The sequence below is a fragment of the Acinonyx jubatus genome, chromosome B4 (assembly GCF_027475565.1).
Source record: "Acinonyx jubatus isolate Ajub_Pintada_27869175 chromosome B4, VMU_Ajub_asm_v1.0, whole genome shotgun sequence".
NCBI classification, from domain to species: domain Eukaryota; kingdom Metazoa; phylum Chordata; class Mammalia; order Carnivora; family Felidae; genus Acinonyx; species Acinonyx jubatus.
In genome coordinates, this window is record NC_069387.1 from 58,208,256 (window position 1) to 58,224,443 (window position 16,188).

General features: G+C 38.5%; 1 protein-coding gene across 1 annotated transcript in view; it reads left to right on the forward strand.

The window, feature by feature from the left end:
- Positions 1-421: 421 nt before the first annotated feature.
- Positions 422-16,188, forward strand: part of SSPN (sarcospan) — a 53,432-nt gene continuing 37,665 nt past the window's right edge. Inside the window, exon 1 of the mRNA XM_053226054.1 lies at positions 422-563. Within this exon, the coding sequence (XP_053082029.1) occupies positions 465-563 (99 nt within the window). The 5' untranslated portion in view covers positions 422-464. The remainder of the gene's footprint in view (positions 564-16,188) is intronic.

Sequence of the window (16,188 nt, forward strand, 5' to 3'; positions counted from 1 at the left end):
TGTTCCTTAAACCGTCACCAGTAAACAAAAAATGCCCTCCGCATGGGCGTTTTTTTCAGTTTCTCATGACTGCACCCATATGGCATCGGGAATACTGGCTTTACCATATGGCCCCAGTTCTCAATGGCTCTAAGACACCCTACAAAATGGTGCCAGAAAACTATATGAAAGTCATCAAGAACAAGCAGACTAAGTTTCCTCCTTCTTGGTTTAGGGCTACCTGTTGAAGAAGGCAACAGCTCCAATCTAGGTTTACCCTCCCTCTGTGAGATCTTGACACCCCCCCCCCCCCCCCCCACCAACACACACACGGTGTTGCAGTCTCTGCTCACACCTAGCTCTTGGGTGACTGAAACCTTCAGATAGGTTGGGTCCTGACTTTAGCCAGGCTTTTATTATTTGCGAGTTTGTTTTTTGCAGTGCCACGGTAAAACATTCACTGAGGCCCTTGCCGAGGACACCGTATGTCCTGGGGTGAGGACGTGTTTCTGATGGCACAGCAGAAGCCTTCTGCCCTCCAAGCTCCTGGCTCTCCCACAGCCCTCTTGCAACCAGAGAACTTGGTAAGATTAAGGATGTAGTTGAAAAAAGTTGGTGAATTTCTATTTCATCTTCTTTCTCCACTTCTTCTCCTGGAGGTGTGAACAAATAATGAAACTGCTAAAAAAGAAAGGCAGCAGGCAAGAAGGAGGCCGCACAATTGGACCTTGAAGATACAGAATGTAGATCATTAGCCGTGAATCTGAGTTGGAGGTGCTGAATATTCATTCACACGATTGTGCACGTAGCGGCGAAATGTCTTTTCTTGACACGATGAACAGAGTGTCCCGACACCTTTAGACACTAGGGTGCTTGCAGAACCTAGTCAGAGGTGACAACAAAGAAAGGGACTTTTTGCTTCACCTCCCACACTAGCCCCAAAAGCCCCACCATTTGTACCTCACGTACATAATCTCATCCTACAGAATGTAAACCCAACCACTAAATTTAAGAAACTTGATTGTTTTCTCACTTAACTGTCCCCTGGGCTTTCTGGGCACACAGCGTATATCCCCCCTACCACCCCAATCTAAAATTTAGTTTGACGTTCACAGTTTAATAAGTAAGCATTTTTAGTCCAGAGATACAGTCAGGAGTGAAACAAACATTATTTTAAGATACGCACAAACTTGAAAGGTGCCTTGAGATCTTTTGAGAGGAATGGAGAGGACATCAGATTTTTGTCTTTTCATCTTCTCAAGAATCACACCACATCCTGCACATAGTTAGTGACTCAACAACAGTTGGGTTCAGCTCCAGGCTAAGACGTGGAGTAAATCTTGTTTGCAGGAATTGAACATACGGAGGGTAAGAGTAACAGTGAGAGCTATGTGGCAGGGTTTATAGCTCTGGAAGGGAAGAACTAAACATCTCCAAGGGGGAAACAACCCCTACTGGCTACCAGTCCATTGAGATGTACCCACAATCATGCTTGCCAGCGTGGCTGTAATCCAGGGAAGATACCGTAATGTTCGAGGACCAGGAACAAGCTTCACAGAAAGCAGAATGATTTTCTGACACTGCACAGAATCTCACAAGAGTGTTACTTTTGTTTAAAGGGGATCTATTTTCTTTATCACTTTGGTCATATCAGTAAGAAAGACTGTGATCTCTGTGGAAATCTTTTTCCTTTCTTAGAGTTTGGTACTCTTTTTTTTTGTTGTTGTTGTTGTTCCTTTTCCAAAGAAATTGTTCTCCATATAGTTCAGAAAACTCATTTTATCCACTTCTTTACCTGGATTCTGCGCTATCTTCTCTCTGAAGACAAGATAGCAGCAAAACTTACGTTGTAAAACAGAATTATTATTTAGGACCAAAGTCCTACTCCAACATTTCTGACTGTGGAAAGGAGATCAATAACGATGGTAACCCCCTTACTCTGTCTTATTGTTATAATTTTTTCCTTGATGGTGGCTTAAAAAGAAGGTGTGGTAAGAATGTGTTTTAAAACCACAATTTCTCTTAGTTCTACGGGTTTCCAAAAGGCAATTAGGGAGGTAATCTGGCAGTCTTATCTCAACATGTATGATTGTGACAACAGAGACTTCAATTACGGATCAAAGTTTAGTTACTTTTTTTTTCTTTTTGCTCTGTAGGATGATCAGAGCCAGGCTTGTCCAGTGAGATAATGGCCCAAAGGAAAATACAAAGTAAACTAAACCTGTCTCATTAATGCCTCTCATTGGAACACCTATAAGTGGAGGGTAACACTGTGCAATTTTTAGAGATACGAAATCAAAGACTGAGTTTTAAGAAACCAGAACTTACATGTAAAAATAAATATGTCCCTTTTAAAATAGTCACTTTGGAAGGCATTCCACTCACATAGTGTTGCTGTTGCAACAAGTATTTTTATTAATTATTTTTTGAGAATTGTTTTTAAACCCTGTGTGGTACATTAGTTTTAATATTCTATATGCAGCTGATAGCAGTCTCCAAACAACAGCTGTTTGGAGTTGAGTAAAGCACGTGGCAGGATGGGAGGAGTTGAGTACAAAGAGTGAGCTAACCTGATTTTGAATCCCAACACAGCCATCAGGTCATCAGCAAGGAGTGACACTACAGGCAGGTGACACAATCTGAGCCTCATCTGTAAAAATGAGGAAGTGGAATCATTCATTCATTCATTCATTCATTCATTCATTTTTCATCCAAGAGAGGCTTATTGAGCATTCACTGTAGGAAACTCCATACAGGAGTGGAGGGATGAGTTAATTACCTCTGACTCTAAATTTCTGTCCTAAGTTGGTGATAAATCTTTGGCAAAATAAAATTAACAGGTTAGGTTTATACAATGATTAAGTAATAAGGATAATTATCTTGATTGGTTTTTAAAACATCTTTGATTGAATGTCCCAAATAAAAGTTCCAAATGTTTGAGCAACTATAGCTTTACTAAGTAAAAGTTTAACTCTTTTAATTCACAAGGGTGAAGGATCAGAGTTATTTCAGATGAATTAGTTGGTGCCTGGACTTTATTCTTCTTTTTTAATTTGAGACAACAGCTTACATTCCTAGTCATGTATCAAGATCATCTATAGAGCCTTTGAAAACTACAAATGCTGTATGCCAAATTCACTTCCTGAATTAGAATCTCTAGAGAAAGGTCTAGGTCATAGGTATTTAAAAAGAACAACAGTGTGGGTTATTCTGATACACAGATGGGATTCAGAACCACTAACTGATTATAACCCCTTTACTTTCAGAAATTGTTACCTTTACCTTAGTATATTATACCTATCTTTTTCCCCATAAAACTTTCTTTAAAACTATTATCTTAGAAGTATCTTATTTAAACAAATATTTTATTTGTTTATTTTTAGAGAGAGAGGGAGAGACAGCATGGGAGCAGGGGGAGATGGGAAGAGGGAAAGAGAGAGAGAGAATCTCTCATTATGGGGCTCAATCCCGTGACCCTGGGATCATGACCTGAGCTGAAGTCAAGAGTTGGGTGCTCAACCAACTGAGCCACCCAAATGCCCCATTTAAGCAGCATCTTATAATTGAAACTAAATTCAATTAGTATATGAACATCTGGTCCAGAGAGAATTTCTCCATCTACTAAGTTGTGATTTTTTTAAATTGAGCATCTGCTATGTATCTGGTTGTGTGTTTGTTGTTTAGGAGACTGTAAAATAAATTTTAGACCTAATCTCTATCCTAAATGGCCAAGGTTAGAAATTGGGGAGGATGTTGATGGTATTATGAAAAGGGTGTTCAGAATACTTAGATCTATTCCAAATCAAAGCCACCCTCCCTCATGAGTTTCCTAAGGGATATGAATGCATAAAGAAGGTGCTAAGTTGCTAGCTGGACTTTGGACCCAGACACCATCATAGGCTGCAATATGATTCTGAGCTGGATCACAAAGCCTAGGCTAGCCACCCATCCAGGGCCTCGTCACAACTCCTGGTCAGCATCCCAAATTATACTGTACTCTAGATGACCATGTGGAAGGAAGAAACTGAAATAAAGGAACCTGTCTTCAAATAGGAGCATCAGGGGACTATAAGCTTCCCAAAGAAATAGCCCCCACCTCAGCCTGCTACCTTCACTTGTGAATGAAAACTTGAGGAGAGGAACAACAAACAAGCTTGTCCTTCTAATCAGCCCATAACAATTTTCTGAGGGTGTTGGCCGAGGACTAGGGGGGAACAAGGAAGATTGCTGCTCCATAGCCTGCAAAAAGCAATCTGCATGAGGAAAGATGAAGGTATCCCCTTTCTGGATTTGCAAAGCACTGTGCATATTTATAAATTGCTGTTATTTATTACACTCTCTTCTGTAACCCATCTTGTTCGTTATTTAGTGCTAACATAGTTCTTAGCACAAAGTAGGTAACCAATAATGCTTTATGAGTGAAGACTGTCATGTAAAGCAAATGCAGACTGTAGGATCTTGTAAATAACTTACAGAATTACATAATACATATAATGTTGTAGGAGTTCAAAAAAAGAAATAGTTGAATGGCATGGAGAGGGAGGAAAATCTTCACAGGGAGCATGGGCTTAAGACAGACCTTTACATAGAGTAAACCTTGTGTTTACAGAGCAAACATCTGACCTGTGACCAGGGATGTGAACTCTTCCTTTGGATGCTGGAGAATAGTGACAAGTCAGCTGGGACTTTGAGAGGGAATAGAAGCTGCACACCTGGCCAAAGACCATCAACAGTCAAAACGTAGAACATTTAGTGGCTTTGTTCGTTTTTCTTCTAGATGGGCATCCACAGAAGAAAGAGCATTATAAACATTAGTAAATAAAATGGAAATATTTTATCTCATAAAGAGGAAGAGAGCAAAAATGAAATGCAGCCTGTAAAATGATGGAAGTGAGTTTCTCTTAAAAAGTAAGTGTTTCTTTTTTTTAAATTTGTTTTTGTTGTTTGGTTGGTGATATCACAATGTAATGTGCCCATTAGAGGACAACACAAAAATAGGAAGACGGGACAAATATCATGTATGTCTCACTGCCCCCAAAGGAATTGCTTTGAACATTTCGATGAGTTTTTTTTAGGTGCCAGTTTCATTCTTATTAAACCCCAAGCAACTTGCTTCAATAAATGTTTCACATTTTTCCCTTTTCTCTTATGTTGTTTCCCCTACTCTCTCTAAACAGGATGTACAAAAAGATAAAATTATTTTGATTTGAAATATGGAATGTTAGGCTTTTAGTAACAAGATTTAAAATAATGCATGAATTTTGAAATACATGATATTGAGAAAAAATGCTCTTTCTCACCACTCACGTGATGTATGAAATGTATATTGCAGATGGCTTATGTACAAAAAGTATGACTAAGTGAAAAATAGATGTTGCAAATGATTGACAGGCATGGGAGTCATGAATTCCAGCAAGACGTTGGTTCTTGGTATTCAGTGGAGCTGAGGGAGGGCCGTCCTCCAGGACCAGCAATATAGTTGGGTATTTAGTCAGTCACCGCCCCCCCCCTCACCCCCAATACCTTGTCCTGGTCTGATTATACCCTTATTACCTTGGGGCGGAGGGACAAAAAACGGGAAACTAGGAGGGTTAGTCTCCAAGACCTAGGTGTAGGGAAGGAGCTGCTGGATGAGTGACAGGATTTCATGAACCAACAGGTCCAACCTGATACATTTCAGAGTTACCTCATGGATAAATAACCACAAGGCATGAATGATCACTCTGCTATGCCACACATTTCCCAACTACACATTCTGTGTGCCCTAGATTGTGACACACTGTAGTAGTCACTTGGCCCTTTGTGCCTTGCTACACCTGACACACAATCCCCTTCTCACACATGTACACTTTGTTATACTTTTCTGGTATGTGTCTCTCTCCAGTTGAATGGGTTTCTACCTTTTTACCATCATGCCTACTGGGTTACTTGACAATTTTAGACACTCAATAAATGTTGGTGGAATGAACGCAAGAATGAATGTTGTACAGGCAGCTCACTACTGAGAAAGAGGCACCAAGAAGAAATAAATTGATATAGTTACAGTTAGCCTTTGGGAAGGGAATTGCCTTAAGGTATGACAAGGGTGTTGAGCTTAGTCTGGGTGTGTCCTCGACAGGTTTATAGAGTGAGACTTAAGCATGAGGGTACATCCCACACATACTAAATGCCTAGAGTCCAGCCCAAATATAACTAAATCTGGAATTTGGGGAAAAAAACCCCAACATGTCTTAAATACTCTTCAGGTGATTCTGACCTTCATTCTTGACTAAACACCAGCATGCAAGTATCTGTTAACATGTTACTTAATTTTAAGATTTAGGCTAATTAAAGAGCAACAAAAGCTTTAGGTGTAATTAACTAATTGAGCACGATGCTTTATTTGTACAAATAAGCTAAAGGTGGTATAGATTGTAAAATAGCACTTGGCATTTCCCCACATGCCAAATTGTGAAAGTGTCGTAAATGGGCACTTTATAAAATGTCTATCCTACCCTACAATGGCTTCATACTTTTCTACACAGTTTGACAGGGGAAAAAATGTGTTATTTTAACATTCCTGTCTTTTTGGAAATGAACGCACTTCTCACTTGCCATTTCTATATGTTTTTCTTACCCTACTGTAGGTCTGTTATTTCAATACTGTAGGGGTATTCATGGGCAATGCTGAAGTTCACCTAGGTGGGTGCATAGTTAGGATACCTTCAGTTTCAAGGGAAATAACTCACTTTTAAACAAAAGGGATATCTTTTGACTTGTTTATTTATTTAGCTATTCAACAGATACTGATTGAGCACCTAGTATGTGCTGAGAATTGATGGTGCAGTGGCAAATAAGACAATCTCTGCCTTAGGACACTCAGGGAACTTGCTTCAGGCACAGTTGTTTTCTGAGGCTCAGAGAATGTTGTCAAATTCTCTGTCTCTCTCTTCTCTCATCTCTGTTTCTCCTTGTTCATTGGTCTTGTTCTTACCTGTTACAGAAAGATTCCCTCCGACTTGTGCGAAAGATACCCTACAACTGGCAACCTCCATTCCAAAACAAAAAAAAAAAAAAAGAGAGCGAGAGGATTGCACCCCACCCCAGCATTCTTGTCTCATGCTTCATGGAAGGATTCTCACTTACTCTGTTTTGCCTTCGTCTTTCATGTTCCTGACCCTTAATGCCAGCGTAGGAGCAGAGGTACTACGATTGGCTAGACTAGGGCCAGAGGCCAATTCCTGTGGTCAGGGGATGGGCAGAAGTCCCACAAGACCATATTGGGATGGGTGAGAGGCCATTCCCCAACATCAAAAGGGATTTTAGGCCACAAAACCAGTGTCATCCACCATACCATGATCTTATAGGGAGTAGAACATTTGAGAAGTGTAAACTTTTTTCTATCATGATTTATCTCATCTCACTTAATGTTAGATTATCAAAACATTGTTTCTGAAGTGCCAGCAATTCAGTAGCTTCTGTGAAATAATTTGAAATCAATTGGGGAAGCCAAGTGTGAGTTTCCTTCCTAATCTGATGTTACCTTCACAAGGTGCATAGCACAAGATTATAAATAAAACGGTAGCCCTTTTATGATTGACTGGGGTGAGTGTCAGATATTTGAGTACAGTCACTTCCTTGAGGCAGTGGGTGGGGTCAAAGTTCAGAGGAGAGAGCTTTAAGGCAGTAGAAGAGAAGGGGCTGAATCATCTTTTTCTGGAGATCATTCTGGAAAAGTCCCAATTACTGATTTGGGTGAGAGTACAGTGGGTGGTGGTGAGGAACAATAAAATTTTATTGTGAAGCCAAGCACTAATTTGGTAGCAAAACTTGAGAGATATCAGGCAGTGAGTGTACGAGAAGGACAGTGAGGGTTACTCTTCTGTGGAGAACGTGAGAGGGGAAACCATGAGGACATGCCAAAGAGAAATTGCAAAGAAAGATAGTGCATAGGAAAGGAAAAGTGAATAAGAAAATATGGCAGAGCTAGGATAAGAGCTAACAATTATTGCTTAGTTATCCATGCCAGGGAACGGTTCTCATGTTTTCATCACATAGTTACTAAGACTTAGAGCTGAGATTGGAACTCAGGCAGTCTGAGTCCAGTGTTTGCATTCAGAGCTATATAAAGGTGAGAGAATTCATAGAAGAAGTGTAGGAGAAAGAGAACATGGCTGGCATGGATTTGTCTTATGGCCAAAGATGTCTTTAAAGGTGGTGATGACTGGATATGGAACCAAACGCAGGGAGTCATAAGTCTACAGAAACCTGCACATTCTGAAAAGGATAAAAGATGTTGGTCTGTCATAGAGTCAGACAATGACTCAGTTATTCTAACTAAGGAGGAAGATTTGTGGTCAGAATGAAAATTATAGTTTGCTTGTAACAACATAGGATATTTAAAATGACTTTGTGGTGGTTTTTTAAAATACTTTTTAATATTTATTTATTTTTGAGAGACAGAAAGAGACGGAGCACGAGTAGGGTAGGGACAGAGAGAGAGAGGGAAACACAGAATCCAAAGCGGGCTCCAGGCTCCAAGCTGGCAGCACAGAGCCCGATTCAGGGCTCTAACCCACAAAACTGTGAGATCATGACCTGAGCTGAAGTCGGACGCTTAAGTGACCGAGCCACCCAGGTACCCCGACTTTGTGGTGTTTTAAATGTTATTATTTAGAAATCCTGATTATAATTCATCCAGTGTCCATTTGAGTTACTCCTAAAGACAACTCTTAACAATGAACAAACAAAATATGCAATTCAAGAATTTTAAAGAAATACTGTTACACCAGAAACACCTGAATCTAGATGGATTGCATAAAAACAGCATAACTATTTAGGATCTATAAATATTTACTAAAACCATACAAAGTTCTATGTGCTGTGCTGAGTACTATAGGACTGATGGTGATTAGGAACGCATGGAACACCTGGCTGGCTCAGTCGGTGGAGTGTGAAACTCTTGATCTCAGGGTTGTGATTTTGAGCCCCATGTTGGGTGTAAACATTACTTAAAAATAAAAAAAATTAAATTAAAAAAAAGGAAAGCATGGTTTCTGCCCTCATAGTGCTTATGGCCTAGACTCTAGACAGCATCTGTCCATGCTACTCTGGGATCTGGCAGGGATTGTTGTGTACGAAGCACTGTATGCCCTGGTGACACTGTGATTTAGAAGAAATATATATTTGATTTTTGTCTCATTTCTGGCACAAAGCTCCTAAAATCCTCAGAGTTTCCTAAGGGATGAGAGTGATAAAGATGTCTTTTTTTATATCAGTGAGATGATATTGGGACTAAACCTAAGGATGTGGACTAGCTGCCAGAAGAAGCAGCCATGTGATTAGAGGTTTGGAAGTTTCAGTCCCACCCCCTGACCTCCAGGGATGAGAGGGACTGAAGGTTGAATCAATCACCAGTAATCAATGAATTAATCAGCCATGGCTATGTAATGAAGCCTCCACAAAACCCCAAAGGGATAGGATTCGTTGGTGAACTGGAATCTTCCTCATGCTACCGAGCCAGGCCCCAGACTCTGTGAGGACAGAAGCTCCTTTGCTATGGACCTTGCCCTGTGGATCACTTCACCCGGCTGTCGACTAGTATCCTTTCATATCATTTGTAGTAAACCAGTAATCTAGTGAGTAAAGTAGTTTCCTGAGTTTTGTAGCCACTTAATTAATCAAATCCAATTAATCAAATCCAAGGAGAGGATCACGGCATCCTCTGTTCATAGCCAATAAGTCAGAAGCACAGGTAACAGCATCTGAAGTTGGGCCAGTCTTAGTCTTAGTGGGGCTGAGCCCTTAACCTGTGGAATCAATCAATGCTGTCTCTGGGTAAATACAGTCAGAATTGGATTGAAATGTAGCATACCCAGCTGGTGTTGGAGAATTGCTCGGTGGTATGGGGAAAAACCTACACGTTGGAATTGGGAGCATAGCCCTTAACGCATATGTTTAACATGTATGTTAACATCAATGTACTAATTCAATTTCTTTATGCAATAAAACTCATCAAGCTATACATTAAATGTGTATCAATAAATCTAACAAAATCCAATTCATATAGCTAAAATATATCGAAAGAACGCCGGTCTTAGAGTAAGAAGGAAAAAAATATAGCCTTGAGCAAATCATTTAACCACTCTGAAGAAATTCTGACTTCACCGGATTTTGATGAGATTTAGAGATAATATGTGACAGAACTTTGTAACCCATAAAGATACAGATACACATTTCAGACATTATTATTATTTTTTGTAATTTTACAGAAAATTATGTTTTTATTCTTTTAGAGAAAATTTTCAGAAAATGATGTAGTTTTATGAAATGTATTTATAATTAGATATAGTGATAAAATATGCTGTGAGATAGGATGTGGAAGTAGAATGGCTCTCTATCTAAAATCTGCATCATTTAGAAGAAGAATATTTGATATTACATTCATTGTATATGTATCCTGGAAGAGGCCAGAAGACATGAATTCTCTGAAATGCCTTCTTTCCATCCCTGCAAATTTAACTGCATTCCCTTCAGTTCTACATTCTTTCCTCGTATCTCAGCCTGTGAAGGGAATTTCCATCTGACTAAGTCTCTTGCCTCAAGGAAGTTATCTGATCAATTAACCAAAAAAAAAAAAAAAAAAAAAAAAAAAAAATGAGGCAAACTTTTCTTCAACTTTATATTTTCCCTTTAGCTACAGCTTTTTCTTTTTCCTTCCCTTCACAGCTAAGCTTTTCTGTAGATTTATTTCTACATGCTTTCCCCCTTTGTCCCTTCCCACTCACTAAAATCTTGAAACTACTATATGGGGCTGCTCTTGGCAAAGGCAATCAATGGCCATCTTGCCACTAGAGTCTATGTACATTTTATGTTTACCTTGCTTGATTCTTTACAGAGTTCAAGGAGCGAATGAGTTTGGGGTACCTTTGGGACACTCAAATGGAGATGTGAGTAAGTATTTACATTTGCAGACCTAGAACTAAGCACAGAAGTCTGGGCTCCTTACATTTGGGAATCTTCAGTGAACCCATAGAACATATAGTGTAAGGAGACAGAATATCAACATTTAGGAGTTCAGCAAAAGAAATACAGTCCATGAAGAAACTTGAGAAGGTGAGTGTGGTGGTTTTAAAATATGTCTTTGATACTATTTGATACTTTGATACTCTTCCTTTTAATAGAAGGCTCTTAATTCCTCTCCCCTTGAGTGTGGGCTGGACTTAGTGAATCTCTCCTAAAGAATGTAACTCAAGAGTTACTACGTGACTTTTGTTGCTGGGTCATGAAAAGGGTAGCTTTTACCTTGTTTCTTCAGTTTCTGAATCTCTTGTTCTGGTTGAAGCCAGTCACCATGTTGTCAGGATATTCAAACAGCCCTGTGGAGAGGCCAGTGAGTGGAGAGGCCACAGGGGGAGGAACAAACTTGGCAGCTGGAGGAGTGAGCCACACTGAAACCAGAACCTTCTGCTTCCGTCAAAACTTCAGATGATCCCAGACCCCAGTCTTCAAGGCTTCCAACTGAGACCCCAGATAACATGAGGAAACAAACCATCCCTGCTGTTCCTTATTTTAATATTAGACCAACAGAAACTATGAAATAATAAATAATTATTGTTGTTTCAAACCACTAAGTTTTGGGGTGATTTATTATGCAGCAATAAATAATTAATACAGAGGAGCCAGAAAGGCAGGAGATAAATTAAGAGAGTTTGATAAGATAATTTGAATTTTAAAAACTCCAACTGTCTAATATCCAAAATATATAGGGAAGTTATACTACTCTAAATACTAAAAAAAATCTGATTTAAAAATGGGCAGAAGATCTGAATAGACATTTTCCCAAAGAAGACGCACAGAGATGGCAAATAGAACCATGAAAAGATGCTCAACATCACTAATCATCAGGGGAATGCAAATCGAAACCACCGGGAGATATCACTTTAACACCTGTTAGGATGGCTATTATCAAAAAGACAATAAATAACAAGTGTTGGCAAGGATGTGGAGAAAAAGGCATCCTTGTGCACTGTTGGTGGGAATGTAAATTGGTGCAGCCACTGTGGAAAACAGTATGGTTTCTCAAAAAATTAAAGATAGAAATACCATAGAATCCAGTAATTTCACTACTGGGTATTTACCCAAAGAAAACAAAAACACTAATTCAAAAAGATACATGCACTCCTCTTTATTGCAGCATTGTTTACAATAACTAAGATATGAGAGCAACCTAAGTATCCATGGTTAGATGAATGGATAAAGAAGATGTGGTATATATATTACATTATAAGGGTATATTACTCAGCCAAAAAAAGAGAATGAAATCTTGCCATTTGTGACAACATGGATAGGCCTAGAGGATATTCTGTTGCCAACTCCATAATCATTTTTTAAATTCAATAATCAAAGATTAGTTTTGCCTTTATAATTTTTTTATACAAATAGAATTATGCAGGGCATATTATTTTCTATCTGGTTTCTTTCTTTCAGTACACTCCTAGTGAAATTCATTCAGGTCATTGCTTACAGAATAGTTCATTCCCTCTTTTTTAAAAAGAGTTTAATTGAGGTATAATTAACATACAGTGAATAGTTCATTCCTTCTTATTGTCAAGTGGTATTCCATTGTATGAATGCACCACAACCATTCTCCCTGTACTCTTATGTAAAATACACTTAGTTATTTCTTCTTGGTCATAGGCAGTGACAACATCAGAATTACATGGACAAAATTATATGTAGAAAAATTTGATATCATTATAAATAACATCAAACAGGTGGAATGCATTAGAAAATGATAGTTATCATCTCTCCAGACTCTCTATAGAATGAGAAAGTTAGAAGTCTTCTGTTGACCATAAAGAGTATACTGCCCATATAACACTTAACCTGAAAATATAAACTGCAATGAAAAAAATCACAGATGGGTCAATTTTTTGAAAAAAAAAAATGAACCAAAAGATATACTGAAAATTAATGACATAGAAAAAAAGAGAATAGAAAAAAATGGGAGTTTTTAAAATTTCTTGTACACACAACAAATACACATGCACACACATACATATCAGCAATACCTGTAGTCATTTTATGTAGGGGCCAATGGTACTGCATATCATACAGTTTTCAGTTGCTCTCTGAGGAGTATTTGATACTTCTTTAAATCAAATCTAATAGAAACTTAAAAAAAAAAGAAAGAAAGGGGTGCCTGTGTGGCTCAGTCAGTAAAGCGTCGGACTCTTGATCTTGGCTCAGGTCATGATCTCAGGGTTTGTGGGTTCAAGCCTGGAATTGGGCTCTGCAACAATAGTACAGAGCCTGTTTGGGATTCTGTCTCTCCCTCTCTCTGCCCCTCCCCCACTCATATGTGCTGGTGTATGTGCTTTCTCTCTCTCTCTCAAAATAAATAAATAAACTTTAAAAATCTAAGTGAATTCTTTGATATATTTAACTACACATTAAAGACACTCAATGCAGACCTTGTAACTGTAATAATTTTTCTATGAAATCTCTTTTGTTCTTGGTAAATCTCATCTCATGTGTTCAGAAATACTTTGGTTTAAAGATTTTTTCTAGGGGCACCTGGGTGATGCAGTCGGTTAAGTGTCCTCCTCTTGATCTCAGCTCAGGTCATGATCTCACGGTTTGCAACTTTGAACCCCGCATCAGGCTCTGCGGGATGGTGCAGTACCTGCTTGGGATTCTGTCTCTCCTTCTCTCTGCCTCTCCCCTGCTTGTGTGTGCATGTGCTCTCTCTCTCCCTCAAAATAAATAAACTTAAAAAAAAAAAGATATTTCTATTTGGATTTCCTAAGGACATTTTGTTAATGATACTAGTTACAAAAAGAGTTATTATCTTCCCAGTTCTGAACTTCTGAGGCATAAATACTTCACAATAATGTGGAATTGGGGACACAGCAAAGATACTAAGCTTAATTTTGTTACTTTCCCCAGAGGATCAATATAAAGTCAAATGGTGTATCAACTTCTGTCCTGCAATTTCTACTTTACACTCTGTTAGTTTTGAGTTCTAAGAGCAGCCAGGAGAGTATCTGAAGACACTTTGTTTCTACTTTGCCTTTCTTCCCAGTAATATACATATCTGAAAAGGTTATTGCTTAACCTATAAAACAGAGACATTCAAATTTATGAATACTAAAAACACCCTGTTCATTTCTGTTAAACGATGTGATGAGCTGGAAATTGTGATTTTTCTCAGTGGAAAGGACATGTCAAATAAAGGAAGAACTTTCCTTGTCGCATTCTTAACGACCCTCTGATTCCATTGTAGCCTTGATTATTCTTTATCACTAACCTTTTGACCACTTTTCTCACCCTCTTCTTTGTTTCTACTTCCCCATATCAGTAAGTCAAAATGCCATTCTCACCACCATCATCTCATGGTTATAGACCAGGCCTCCTCAAACACAGATTCAACCAAACAGTTGGGGATTTGAGCAGGCGTATGGTTCCCTGTATCGCTGTTTCCTTCACTGGAAGCTGGAAATTGAAGTCAGTGGTTGTAATCAGACTAGAAGGATTACAATTCATCTAGGCTATTATTCATTGCTGCTGGTTTCATTTGTAACTTTTCTCTGCGAAGCGATTAAAAGGAAGCCGTTATTATAAGAATTTATGTACAACTGGCTTATGAATGTAAGCCACACTGGTTCTGAAACTTGTAAGACAAACCTACAGGAATATCCTATTATTTTAACTATTCTAACTTACATCTAATTTAAAGTTTTGAAGAAGATTTTATTTCTAAGACAGCATAGCCGTATGGTCAGCAAATAGAGCCTGTGTCTAGTCACAAGTTAATAATAGAAATAACAGTTTCCATTGACTATTGTATATATCATGGTGGTGAATCAAGATATTTTTGTAAAGTACTCAAATAGCCTTAGGTTCAACGCTAACAGCTAATTCCATGATGGATAAAATACTACCTATGACCATTAAACTGTTTAAAATCACAAATGAGGGACACCTGGGTGGTTGTCGGTTAAGCATCTGACTTTGGTCAGGTCATGATGTCACAGTTTGTGAGTTTGAGCCCCACATCAGGCTCTGTGCTGACAGCTCAGAGCCTGGAACTTGCTTTGTATTCTGTGTCTCCCTCTCTGTGCCCTTCCCCCACTTGTGCTCTGTCTCTCTCTCTCTCAAAAATAAACATTAAAAATTTTTTTTAAAAAAAATATCACAAATGATTTACACAGTCCACTTGTTTGCCTATAGGAAATAATAAATAAGTAATCCACAAGAGTTACCATTTGGCTTCCCTCACCTCCATCCCTAACTAACTAGGTGAGTGGCTTAATAATCTGGTTACTTGATAATTTTGATATTCATTTTTTTTCATATTTAAAAGTGCAAACTATAATTATAAGGTGGTTGTGAGGAGTAACTGGCAAGTATGTAAAGCACCTGCCATGTACTTGACATAGAGCAGGTACTGAGTAATTGGTATCTATATTATTCATAACAACAAATAATTAATTCTGTGTAATCAATTAGCTTCTTAAAAAACATTTACCATTTTATGTAGAAAAACCATGTACAGTTTTGTCATTTGGGTTGTTCTCAGGTACCTTGGTGTAACACCACCTTTTTTTTGGTCTGTTCTCACTAGAGATGCTAGCCCTGTAGACGTCCCAAAGTTGACAATGACCTTGCCTCAGCCCCTGAGTTCCTCTTGTGAGAGAGCACTGTTTCTACTGCTTCTGGGCTGTGTGGTGTGGATTCTGCTTTTGGGGCTACTGCCTTTATTCCTTGGATCATATTTTTCTCACTGATCCAGAAGGAAGGTATAAGAAAGCACTGAAGTTTATAAAATAAGTATGAATATATTTTGTACTTCAAAGGTGCCTTTTTTGGGACTTGACAGTTTACAAGGAGAGTTGATGATGATTAGTTTATAATTCTAAGAAAACAAAGCGGGGAGTTAGACTTTCTTTAGATTAGCTGATAGGGAGCAATCTAGGAGTAGGCTTTATCTATCATAGCAGCATACCAACATCATTTATTTTTTTTAATACAGCTTTCCGAATGTTACGATGACCATCCCAAAGTAGATATAAATACTCCAAAGTGGTGGGAGCGTTTCTTAGCGGTTTCACTGAAATTTTCTCTAAGTGCTACTGAGTAGAGATATGCAGGAATAAGAATAATCTGTTTTATTGATTTGTTCTGTGACTTTGGGCTGGGACTGAATCTATCTTGAACATTCTTATG